The sequence below is a fragment of the Cajanus cajan genome, chromosome 7 (assembly GCF_000230855.2).
Source record: "Cajanus cajan strain Asha chromosome 7, NIPB_CcT2T_4, whole genome shotgun sequence".
Lineage (NCBI taxonomy): Eukaryota > Viridiplantae > Streptophyta > Magnoliopsida > Fabales > Fabaceae > Cajanus > Cajanus cajan.
Genome location: NC_138523.1, coordinates 296,768 through 310,492, shown reverse-complemented (window position 1 = coordinate 310,492; position 13,725 = coordinate 296,768). Strand labels below are relative to the sequence as shown.

Sequence of the window (13,725 nt, the reverse complement as noted above, 5' to 3'; positions counted from 1 at the left end):
GTTTACTTATTTTAAATTTTATGTGTATTTAGATGAAAAATTTTATAAATTCAAGCAATTTTAAATTCTTAGTATTTGAATTACTTTGATTTTAATATCTATTATTTTTAAAAAAATTTGTTTGGATAAGTTAATTCAATTTTTAAATTGTTAAACTGGATATGATAATTTGATTCTATCATAGTAAAATTGATTTTAAAAATATTTATATGTTGAAATTTTTAAATTAAATTTTATAAAAATAAATATTATTTAAATTTTAAATATTTAATATTTAAAAATTTTAATATTAGGTAATATTTAATAATTTTAAAAATATTTTTGAATATTTAATAATTAAAACATGAAGAAATAAGAGATAAGATAAAAATATATAAGTGAAATAAAAAAAATGAGAAATTTTAAATTCTTACTTTTTTGAGAAAATTTGAAATTCAACTATTTCAAAAAAATTCACAAATACTTGAATTTTAAATTCTTTATAAATTCTTCATCCAAATAAGGTATTTCACCTCAAAGAATTTGAAATTCTTCAAAAAAATGAATTACTCCATTTAAATTTTTCATCTAAATACACTATTAAGAATTAAAAAATTCTTATGAATTTAGTTGATTAAGAGTTGTTTTGTGTTGAAGTTAAGGTTGACCAAATTTAAAGAAATGTATATAAGATTTTCTTAAGACTTAAACTTCATAAGTTTATTTTCTTAAGAAATCTAGAGAAAATCTAGAGAAGCTCTGAAGCAAAAGGGGCCCTCTTTCCATTCTGACTTTACCAGACTGCTCTATTTCTTTTCTAGAGCTTAGATTGATCGTAGCTGAGTTGAGATTCAAAGTTTGTACCACCAAGAATCACATTCGTAGTGTTTGTCATGCAAAGTTAGCTCGGGAGGTCCTGCTCTTCTTCTTCCTCTTTTTCTAGAAATCAAGATAAGGGAAGTTTATAGATTAAACTTGTTGAGTTGTATGTTTTGATTCATAATTGTTCTTGTTAATTTGATAGCTTTGATTGTTGAATTTGAGAAGTGAAAATGAGATGTTCTTGGTGTATGTTGTTCTTGAATAGAATGAGAAGGAAATTGATAGATTGTAATATTTTATGGTTGCATGTTTTTCTTCTTGATGAATTTGAGTTGCTGGTGATGTATATATGCATTTTTGTGAGTTAAATACTAGTTTTGTGACTGATTTACAGATATATGAAGCCAATTTACAATTCTATCAAGTGTGAAAATCACCATTGCGTTAGACGTGAGATAGGTAGCACCAAACATGAGTTAGAATGGAGCTTTCTATCTTGGCCACGCTTGGCGGGGGTTGAGGGACAATGGGTGTGATTACCCTCAAATCTCTCTAAATTGGTAAGGTTCGACCCAAGATGAGTGTAGTCATGCCTAATCAAGTAAGGGACTCTTTGCTTAAACAACATCGAGTGCATGTTTTGTGACGTTAGGCATGGATAAAGTAAAGGCTCTTTGTCTAAATGACGTTGCATGTGAGTTTTGCGACACCAAGAGTGTTGTACTCAAAGACTTCTTGTCTCATTCACGTTGGGCGTAAATGGTATGGCATCGAGCGTGGGTGAGCTAGAGGCTCTCTGCCTCACCAACGTCGGGTGCTGGCTCAATGACGTCGAATAAGGTTTTATTGAATGAAAACCTTAATTTAGTTGATTTTAAATGTTGAATCATGATGATAATTGCTTCATGTGTTGATGTTCTTAATTGAGTAAGTTGAAAGTTGGTTTGTAGTAGAGTTGTATGATGCTAAAATGTATAGTGTTGAATGAAGTTGTGTTGTGAATGCTTGATGCATGTAGTTGTACTGTTTTGTTGACTTAGGGCTAGAAAAAAGGTGTTGTTTTAATAGATGAATATCCCATTGTGAGGATATGTTGTTGTGTTACTCTAAAAGCCTAGTTTTTCAAAAACTTTTCTTGAGTTTAGTTGTCTCTTGAAGTGGAATATTGAGTATTCTCTTGGTCCTTAATTGATACGGTATAGGGGTAAGGTCATACCATATTGGTTTAGAAGTAATCAATCAAGTAAGGCACAAGGTTGGGGGCTAAAATCCCTAACTAAGTACTAGAAATGATGCAATATTTGGAAGATAGTTGGGGGATTAATTCCATATAGGATTAGTTATGTGTGCTAAGGTCATAATAGGCTCATACTTAAGTTATTCTATCCCCGAAAAAAATACTAGATTTTTCTAGTCCAAGTGACAAAATCCGAGAAATCATGTTATGTTGTAGATTAATATCCAAAATTACTATTGATTTAACAAGCTCAAAAAGATCGCGTTGTAAAGTTGATTCAGTAAAGTCAAATTAGACTACTCACCTCGTTATAAGAGATATCTTAGTTGAAATGTGTAACGATGCATTATATTGTCATGTCATATTGTAGTATTGTTTTAAGTTGAAAGGTTGATGAGTTGTTTTGTGTTACTTATATGTTGTGTTAACATGTTGAAAGCGGTTAAGAAATTAAATGTGAACCTATGTTGTATGTTGAGATATGCTACTAACTAGGCATTGAGCCATAGTTGTATTGCTTTATTAATATGTTGTGTAGTGTTCATATGATGCAGCGTTAATAAAAGGGTACATTACATAAATATTACTTGTTGTTTTTGTTGTATTAAAGCTTACCTTGCATTTTATTTTGTGTTGGGCTGCAATGATCATATTTATATGAGAACAAGGCAGGACAAAATTGGAGGATTAGTTGTTGGAGTGTCATGTGGAGATGACACTTCTTTTGTTGAAGGCTACTTGTTGTAGCTTGTATGGAGCAATTACTTGACCAACAACCTAAAGTTTATGTCTTTAGTCTGGATTATTATATGTATATATGTGTGTATATGTGTAAAGTTTTTAGTTATAGTCTCATTGAGAGATTTACATACACACACATATATATATATATATAGTAATTATTTTCCTGTTAATCCTAAGTAAATAGATTTGTTTTCTGCTAATTAGAATGTTGAGTTGTAAATTATAGAGACCTATCAAGTTATTACAATTATAGGTCAAGAAAGCTTGATTTTTTTTTTCCAAACATTATATTTTCTTTCAACTTCTCCTTTGCCGACAAGGCTTTTTACTTCTTGCAATCTTTTAAAACACTAAAGTTAAATAATAATAATAATAATAAAATTAAAAAAAAAAAAAAAAAAAAAAAAAAACCTACCCATAAAGCCTGTTCCCTTCCACTTCTCAAATGTAAAAATATATTTTGTAACACTTAATCTAAAGTGTTAAAACTGTGTTCTATAACACTTAATCTGGAATTTTGTTTTTGAAATGGAATGTTAAATGTGTTTTGAAATGTACGCTGCATAAAAGAAGGAACAAGTAATAATATAGTGAAGAACCATAAGTAATAGTGTAGTGTTATTCGTTGGTAGTGTGTAATTGTATTGTTTGGTAATTGGTATGGAGTTGGTTTTGGTAAGTAGAGGTGTGGACTGTGAGTGATTTATGCGATTGAAGTTTTAAGAAAGAGAGAAACATAGGCTTTGTAGATATTCTATCTTGTTTGATTCTGATTCTATGAATAAAATAAGTTATGAAGCCAATGAGTCTTACATATACACAATACAATTTTTGGTTTTTGTTAAGGTATATAAGAACAGGAATAATTTTGGCATATATGCTTTTAATTTTTTAATACTAAGTAAATTTATTTTCATTCTCAAATTTAAAATTAATTTTTTTAATTTCTAAAATTTGAAAATAAAATAAAATTAATAAATCAGCACAAAAAATCTAAATATTATTAAATTTGTTGTACAAAATTCATCAATTAGTACCTTTATTAGTAAAAAAAATCACATTAAATTTATATGTGAAAGTGACATGTTAGAAGCTTTTGGCAATAATTTTTAGCCGACAAAGAAAAAGTAATTAAAAATATTTATTGCATGTGAATCTTTATTGGTTTAGACAATTTGTGAATCTAGATAACAGTTAATAAATTTCTTTAGGATAATGACAATTAATAATCTATTTATAGATGATTAGTATATTATTGTTTTTATTAAAAATAAGGATATTTATGGTGTGATTTGGTTTAATTTTTACTAAAAAAGACGTAAACTAAACAAAAAATTTAAGTACAGTGTAATTTAATTTAGTTTGAATGAGTGAAATTTGAATAAAAACAAACTAGTCTTTTGTGATTTGGTTTAATTTGGATTTTTCAATATTAAAATTTGTTATTTAAAAATTAATTAAAAATATATAATACTATATTATTTATTTAAAATTATACGTTAAAAATAAAATTAAAAATATTATAATATTTCAGTCACTTAATATATTTAACATCGCTTTTATTTTATTTTTTTAGTAAAACATTTCTTTAATATAATTTTAATTATCATATTAAAATATTTTGTCACTTAAAAAATTTATTTTCAAATGTTGTAAATAATTCATAATTTTTATTCTAAAATTCAGTTTAACAACTTACAATTTTATAAAATATCTTTTAAATATTATAATATATTTAAAGAGAAATATTTTTTAATAATTTACAATTTTATAAAATATTTTTTATGTTATGTATCAATTATATATATATATATATATATATATATATTATATTTGAAGAAAAAAAATATTTACAGATTACTTGGTTTGATTTGATTTAAGATACTAAAAATCGAATCAAACCATTCCATTTTTAAATTTAAAAACCGAAGTAAATCATTGATTTACGATTTTTATGAATTTCAGTTTTTCTATCGGTTCGATTTTTTTTCTTTCAATTGTTGCGTTTTGAACACCCCTATTTAAGAGTATTATTCCTATCGGTGAAGTTAGTTATTATTTATTCATATAGATGTTTTCTAATGTTTATTTTATATTTTAAAAGAAACCCACTCTTGCGTGCATTTAAAGAAGAAAATAATATTTTATTTAGTAAATAGGTCATTTATATTTTTATAGTCGTGTATGGTTATTTGAGTGCATGTGCAGTCATTAAAAGTAAAATAAGTAAGAAAAAATTGGGCTATTAAATAAGATTATTTCCTTATTAGTATAAATATTAAATTGTCAGCCTAATGCTTCTTGACATGGGAAATAAAGTTATATGGAAACATAATTTTAATAATCTGAATGGGCAAATGCTTATATAAAATTCAAGTAGATAAACATAAAAATTAAAATTTATACGTTTAATTTATCCAGAGGACAAAGTTATTATTATTAGTGTACAATTGGCAATTTAGTGTAATAGATATGAAACAATTCCACAATAATATCTTGATAAGATAATAGAAGCAAATGATGAACATAAGGTAAATTGAGATGTGTTGTTGTGTGGAGCGTGTTATAAAACAAGAAAAAGGATAAGTGCATCGAATAGATAGAGCAAAGCAAGCAATTAAACCACACATGGCGCTATGTTCCTCACTCTCACTTCTCCCTCCCATCACTTCTTCTCAAACCAATAAACTCATTTCCAAAACCTTCTTATCTTCACCACCACCCAATTGGCATGGCATCTTGACCAAGACTAACACCTCAACAGGGTTCTTTTTGAACGCTGGTTTTAACGAGATCGAACCTGACCTCAATGAAGATGCTAGAGACCAAGATGCCACCAATGGCGTTGATCCTGTACGTATCTCAATGCTTTTACTTGCTTCTCTCTTTATCATCTGTCCTTTTGCTTCTGATTATAGGTTTCATTTCAGGATGATTTTGTGTATGGAATATATGATGACCATCACACTTACAATGAAGGAGAACAGAAGAAAGGTTTTTGTTTACTCACTATTGCTTACTTTCTTAGTTTAGGTTTCTTTTCACTTTTTTTTTTATCTCACTGTTTTAATGGAAATTGGAGGAAGTCTTGCTTTTGGTTTATATTAACGTATGAATTGGTGTAAGTAAAACTGTCACTGAGAATGGTAATTTTTATTTTGACTTTTTGTTAGACAGCCAACATTTCTAATGAAGTAATATAGCTAAAATAGTCTATAATGAAGATCAACTCTTACAACATGAGTTAGTTTTTAGAGTTGAATTAAATATATATTCATTCTAATGTAATATCATAATCTATCATATATCATAATAATTGTTGTTGGGTTAGTTTGACCACTTGAGCCATTATCAGATCCACCAAAATAGTATATATAAATAAATAAATAAATAAGATTTTAACTAGCTAGCTTTTGGGGTCTATTCAAACTCAAATTTTAAGATTTTGATAAACTATTACTAGGCCTTTGCTCGTTTTAGCTGTAAAATTGATGCCAATTTTGTCAAGTTCAATAGGAATCTTATTTTTCTGAGGCTGTGTATTTAAAATTATGCGTAAAATGAAAACTTTCCTTCCTTAGTGCATTTTGTTTTCCTGACAAAGTTCATAATCAATGCATTTTAGGAACATTTTGGGGCTCAGTTGCGGAAGAGATAGCAGCAGCAGAACCCCCCACAGGATTCCAGGGTGTGTTTTCCATACACCATTAATAATTTATAACATTTTCATTTTAATGGTCATTATTATTATTATTATTATTATTATTATTATTATTATGTATTTCTTATGCAGGGATTATGTCCTGGCTCTTCCCACCAGCCATTGCTCTTGGGGTGTACTTCAATGTTCCGGTAATTCTAAATGTTAATTGGCATTTACGAAGAAGGACTCAATCTTTAAATCAATTGGCTACTTTCTGTGAATATAAATGGTGTATTTGCATTCCTATTTTACTTGGGGGAAGAAGTAACGATATATTCTAACAACTTTCTTTCTTTCAGGGGGAGTACTTGTACATTGGAGCAGGCATATTTACAATCATATTCTGCATTATTGAGATGGATAAACCTGATAAACCCCACCACTTTGAACCTCACATATACAATATGGAAAGAGGAGCTCGAGACAAGTTGATAAATGACTATAACACCATGAGCATATGGGAATTCAATGAAAAATATGGAGACTTGTGGGATACTACTATCCAGAAGGATGATATAATGAAAAGATAATTGTATAAAGTTCATGATATTTAACGACAATTCCTACATATAGTGATTTGAATTTGTTCTTTTGTTTTCACTTTTTACTTCTCCCATTTTTCTGTTTATGAAGAGGTATATTCCCTATTTCTATCTTATTATATTTTATAGAAAAATCAAAATTGTTAGTACAAATAGTTTAATATTTATATTCTTTAATTAAATATCAGACTTAGACATAAAATCAAAATTGTTTTAAAAGTCAATCTAATATAAAAAAAGTTATACTTCCTTAAAATTAAAAGGAAAAAAAAAATAACAACAACAACAGAAACTCAAGTGCCATTTTTCTGGCACATGATTGACCATTAACTGCTCCAAGAAGAAGGTGACACCCTTGTCAAAAGTCTTGTAAAGACTAAAAGATTTCGGGTCTAGTAAGTTATGATGTCACTGCATCTTTTATTGAAGCCTTGACCATTTCTATTGTTGAAGACATCTAGAAATTCAGCTTCCCATTATTTCAGTGCTTCACATGGATGATTTTATTCTTTATATTGGAAAATTTGGATGAGTCAACATCATACCGTCACAACTGTTTGTCAACTAAGAGGTTAACGTTAACTATACATGTAATTGTTGAAGAAAATGAGAGCTTATCAGAAATTTATGCTACAGTCTAATGATCATTTGGCTTATTTTGCATCTCTGTACATGCTTCAACTATCACATGCATAAATCTCAATCACCAAGAAATTTTTTAGATTACAAATAAAAGAATCTCCAATCTAGTCAACGTGGCTGTGGAGGGAGTACTGGATTTACTCTTACTTCATATTATTCCTATTTTTGACAATAGTAATTCGAAAAATATTTTAGGTATATTTAGATAAACTTCTTCTTAAGTATTTCTAAGAGAAGAAAAAAGAATGAGATAAATTTCTTTATAAACTAAAATTAGTTTATATATAAATTAATTTGTAGAATCTTTCTTATATTAACTTTTTTTATAGATTTATTTTAAATTTATGCATAAATTAATTTTAGTTTATAGAAAAATTTATTTAATTAATTATTTTATTTTATTTTCTTCACTTAAAAATATTTATGTAGAAATTTATAACAAACTTTTAAATCTTAATGAATGAGAACGCAACTCATGTGCAGTGAGTAATCAGAGCAAGATTTTTGAGTCTAAGGATAATATTGGAGGCCATATTATTATATTAAAGCATCTGAGAACACATCTTGCTTCTAAAACACATGGCACTGTGAAAAAACAAAAAAGAGTTTAACCAAGAGAATGAAAACAAGTTCCAAAACCCAAAACCTTTGATGTGCACTCAGATAATGCAGATCACTTGGACTTAAACTTCCATAGATCCTCTGGCTTGCTTTACAAATTCCAAATAATCCCATCATGACAAATATGATATCAGTTAGGTCACAAACCAACAACATCCAATACGACACCGTTTTCACTACTCAGGACTAGTGGTCACATAAGTCTCCCACTTTTTTCACATTAAAAGTCACCTAAACTTAAAAGGAAACAAGCTTATGTCAGATGACAACACTTATATAGCTTGAGGTGTGATTCTCCAATTAATATTGGAATTTCACCTCAATAAATAGCACCACAGATACTTAAAAGAATAGCATGTTAATACCTAAATCTTGTTTATGTAAATAAATAGTCTGTTAATACCTTAATTTTGTCCTACGTCAATTGGGCTTAACTCAAGTAATAAGGATGGCTAGCTCTGGGGTTGATTTCAGTGATTCAGTCCTCCTAAACTTAAAAACTATGACATTTCAACTTTGATTCATCGGAAACATTTTCCATCTGTATTTCAAAATTTACCATTGTATTAATAAAAAATTACAATCCCATCAACTTTGCAAAGTCAGTGTATTTTTTATATTTTGTAAGTTTTAACTCTCTGAAGTGGAAGGAATAGAAGTTAGTGAATAGTCATCAATTAGAAAATCAGTACAGTTTGTTACATATTCGTACTACAAAGATTATTGTAATGTTTTTTTAAACACCAGATTAATGTACTTAAACCGTTGACTTTTCTAATCACTTATGTAATTTATACTTTACTGTATAAAATACATCATAGTCCTTACATTTCCAATCCTTATCACTTATTTATCCACTTGGGAAGGTCGACCTGAATTGTTGATGATGCTCCATTATGATATCTGGTTAAATACGTCTAACCATGACTGAATTTTCTGCCAAAAGTTTATCTTTCTTAGTTCAAAAGTCGTATTGAAATTGGAATCTCATACAAAAAGAGAAATAAAATAAAAAAGTTGGACTGAAATAAAGTTATGACCAAGTCAAGCCAACTCACAGCCACCATAACATTGGAAATCCGAGTGCTACATCAAACAGGGGTTATGAGATATTTTTTCCTAGAGTTTCTATAATTTCAAAGTTTCAACTCTTAAGACAATGGGATCAAGGTTGGTGTAAAAAAATAATATAATTTTTTTCTTGTCATGCATATTCTCTAGTCTACTGAATTAGAGATTAATCTTATTCATGATTCAGCAATTATAATTTCACAAATTTTTGCAAGTTGAAGAAATTGAATTAGTATCCTTGCTAAATAATACCAAGTTTGACATTATGTACAATACTTTGCATAATATTTAATTAATTAACAAATAATTTATGCAGAGTACGGAGTCCTCCACTTCTAGTTCTAAATGACTGAATTTTTTTCCCAATGAATGTTCATATTCCAAAAGTCAAAAGTAAAACAAAGATAAGTATGGACCGAATTGTGACTCTCATGTAATGGCCATGCTTTATATCTGACATTTGTTGATGAGTATTAAGTGATGACCTCTCCAATACGTTGAGTTCATCATCATGTTCCGACTTCTCACATTTAATGTTGATTGCTTGAAGTCAAGGTCGTTCTGTACACAAGGAGACCAATTAAGCATCTAATTGCTTACACACTTTCACGGTTTTCTTGTCATCACATATGACATTGCTCACTGTAGTTACCCCTCTCATGTGTTAAAATATCAATTATTATTCTAGATTATTCCTTCATCACCACCTGACAAATGGAAACAACTAGAAAGCTATATTTTTAAGCAATTAAAAATATCTAGAGTCATTAATTGTGAAGAAATATTTAGAGCTTCCAGTAAGCTTCCAAACGGACATTGGGAAACTATATATAGGATAGTGATCATGCTTATGTGCATAGTGAAAAAGAAACAAAGTAAGTAGTGAGTGAGAGTGATGTGAGTGTATTTGTGAGAAGTGAGGAATATATATTGAGTGTGTGTATCACCAAAATATAAATAGTCTTGTGAAGAGTGTGTGTGAGTAAGTAAGTGAGTGTGTTGTATTAGTGTAAAAAAATTAGAGGTGCTGGGCACCAATATTTTTGTATTTGCTCTTGTATATTAATAAAATTAGCCTCCTACTTTTTCAACATTTGGCATCAGAGCTGGTTTAGTCAGGACCAGGAACCAGTTTGCTCGAGCTAGTACGTTGGTGGAAGTTGTGATTAAGGGTTGTGTTTAGGAGATTCCGCAAGAATACAGTCTGGGACTGTAATAGTTGTTGATCATCAGGATCACAGTAAATTGGTTGAGTGCTGGGCGCTAACCAATCATCATGGCAGATCTCGCATCCTCGACTAGCTCACTGGAGAGGCTTAACAACAACAATTATGACACATGGAGCGTTCGGATGAAATATTATTTGCTCGGGCAAGATCTCTGGAGCATTGTTCGTGGTGCGGAGACGACCCCACCAACCGATAAACAAAATCTAAAGAAATGGAAGGTTCGATGTGGAAAAGCTTTATACGTGTTGTCGATCTCCATGGAGGATGAGTTCTTGCAGCAGATCAAGGACCTAACGACACCGAAGGAGGCGTGGGATACATTAGAAACACTCTTCACAAAGAAGAATGATGCTAAGTTGCAGCTGCTAGAAAACGAGTTGATGTCACTAAGACAAGGTGACATGGCGTTAAGTTAGTATTTTACTAAGGGTAAATCAATTTGTAATGAGATTGCAAAATTAGATCCTCAGAATGTAATTTCTGAGACGAGGATGAGGAGAATAATAATTTTTGGATTAAATCCAAAATATAATGGAATTATTACTGCCATTAGAGGTTGGGCCACAGAACCCACCTTGACAGAGTTAGAAAGTATTTTGGCAAATCAATAAGCTTTAGACAATCAAATGTCTAAAGTATCAATTAATGAGGAAGACAAGGCCCTTTTTAGTAAAAAGGGAGGCCGAAAGGAGGTTAAGGCAGCTGCAAATTCAGATAGCGAAAGTAAAGGCCCACAAAGAAGACAATGTTGGCAGAAAGACCAACATAAGAAGGGTCCAGAGCAAAGGGGAGCTACGCAATCCCGATTCAGAGACTACAAAGAACAAAAGAGATATCGGCCCAAGGATGGACGATGTTACAACTATGGTAAAAAGGGCCACTATGTACGAGATTGTTGGGCCAGGAAAGAAGAAGGTAACACAGTCACACTTAAGCAGGATGAGAACGAAGAAGAATGGGATGTCCAAGCATCCTACGCGGTAAAGGAATCTCGGAGGGATGAAGGTATAGAGATTGCAGCATAATGCATGGATGAGCCAGTAGAAGAATCAGCATTGGTCACGGTGAGTGAAGCAATCAATTATGATGATGATTGGATTGTTGATTTTGGTTGCTCGAATCATATGACTGGAGACAAAGGAAAGTTTCTAAGTATTTCAGAATATAAGGGAGAAAGAGTTGTTGTGACCGCAAACAACTCCAAGATGCCAATCTCTCACATCGGAAAGGCCGCTATAGTCCCCCGCTTTAGTCCACATCAAGTAGAGGTCGACAATTTCTACCATGTACCTGGGATAAAGAAGAATTTATTATCAATTTCACAATTGATAGCTTCTGGCAATTATGTGGTGTTTGGGCCAAAAGACGTAGGAGTGTATCGAAGGTTCAAGCCTATATGCCCTATAATTATGAAAGGAAGGCGATTAGAGTCTGTCTATGTAATGTCAGCACAAGAGGCATACATGAACAAGGCAAGGAAGAATGAGACAGCAGATCTATGGCACGCGAGACTTGGACACGTGAGCTATAATCGATTAAAAGCAATGATGAAATAGTCCATGCTAAAAGGCTTACCAAACTTGGAGATGCGAGAGAATGTCATTTGCGTTGGATGTCAATATGGGAAAGCTCACGAGCTTCCATATGAAGAGTCAAAATACAAGGCCAAGGCACCATTGGAATTGGTGCACTCTGATGTATTTGGACTGGTGAAGCAGCTATCGATCAGCAGGAATAAATATATGATCACAATTATCGATGACTATTCCAGGTACGTGTGGGTAGACTTTATGAAGGAAAAATATGAAGCACTAAAGAAGTTTATAGAGTTCAAAGAAAAGATTGAGAAAGAGGTTGGACATATGATACGGTGCTTGCGTACGGACAACGAGGGAGAATATACATCAAAGGAGTTCAACCAATACTTACAAAAATGTGGCATAAGGAGGCAGTTGACATGCCTGAACACCCTACAACAAAACGGAATCGTGGAGAGAAAGAATAGGCACCTGGCAGAGACATGCAGGAGCATGTTACACAGTAAAAATGTACCACCAAGATTTTGGGCGGAGTGCATGAAGATCGTTGCTTACATCATCAACAGATTACCCCAGGCAAGACTAGGCTTTGTTTCACCACATGAGAAGTTGTGGAACACAAAACCTTCGGTGAGTTACTTCCGAGTGTTTGGATGTGTGTGCTACGTTTTCGTGCCAGGCCAAGAACGTAGCAAGTTCGAGAAGAAAGTAATCCGGTGTATATTCGTTGGATATGACAGCCAACGAAAGGGATGGAGGTGTTGCAATCCGACGACCGGAAGGTGCTACGTATCCAGGAATGTGGTGTTTGATGAAGCATCATCGTGGTGGTCTTCACAAGCAGTATCGCTACCAGATACAAAGGAAATTGAAGAGCAAGTGCAAAAGCAAAAGGAGGTGCAACGCGAAGATAAAAAAATAGTAGATGACGTCGAATTTTTGCCTGGACAAACTAGAGCAAGATCTCCAGAGAAAGGGAAAAGCCCTTGGAAGACAGGTATTTACACTAGGTTTACAGAGGACGAGAGACCTAGTTAGATGGAGGAATTAGAGAAGGAGGTTCCTCAACCTCAACGAAGGAGATCAACAAGGACTCGAAAGCCAAATCCAAAATATGCGAATGCAACATTAGTAGAAGACAATGAAATTAAGGAACCAAACAACTATGAGGAAGCATCTCAACATAAAGAGTGGAGATATGTGATGGAAGAAGAGATCAAGGCATTGAAACAAAATGAAACATGGGAGTTAGTGCCAAGACCATCCAGTGTGCAACCCATTTCATGTAAGTGGGTATACAAGGTGAAGACGTATCCAGATGGGACGATAGAGAGATACAAGGCTCGAATGGTGGCTCGAGATTTTTCACAAAAGTATGGACTAGACTATGATGAGACGTTCAGCCCAGTTGCCAAGATAACTACGGTACGTGTATTGTTAGCACTAGCAGCAAGCAAATCATGGAAGCTCTGGCAAATGGATGTCAAAAATGCATTTTTGCATGGAGACATTGAGATGAAGTATATCAATACCGAAGGCCAAGTTGCAAATATATTCACAAAGGGACTTAGTGCTACGAAATTTGAAAATTTCAAAA

At 31.8% G+C, this 13,725-nt stretch overlaps 1 protein-coding gene across 1 annotated transcript; it reads left to right on the top strand.

Annotated features, from left to right (window-relative positions):
• The first annotated feature begins 5,338 nt into the window (after nucleotides 1-5,338).
• PNSB5 (NAD(P)H dehydrogenase 18) lies at nucleotides 5,339-7,085 on the top strand. The gene is made up of 5 exons (XM_020348591.3): nucleotides 5,339-5,635; nucleotides 5,713-5,776; nucleotides 6,408-6,470; nucleotides 6,576-6,634; nucleotides 6,785-7,085. Exons 1-5 carry the CDS (start codon nucleotides 5,411-5,413, stop codon nucleotides 7,013-7,015), a joined length of 642 nt encoding a protein of 213 aa, XP_020204180.1. The 5' UTR covers nucleotides 5,339-5,410; the 3' UTR covers nucleotides 7,016-7,085.
• The last annotated feature ends 6,640 nt before the right edge of the window (nucleotides 7,086-13,725 follow it).

Coding starts and splice junctions, on each gene's coding strand:
- PNSB5 (XM_020348591.3), top strand. CDS start 5,411: ATGGCGCTATGTTCCTCACTCTCACTTCTCCCTCCCATCACTTCTTCT. Junction 5,636..5,712: donor CCACCAATGGCGTTGATCCT/GTACGTATCTCA, acceptor GTTTCATTTCAG/GATGATTTTGTGTATGGAAT. Junction 6,471..6,575: donor ACCCCCCACAGGATTCCAGG/GTGTGTTTTCCA, acceptor TTTCTTATGCAG/GGATTATGTCCTGGCTCTTC.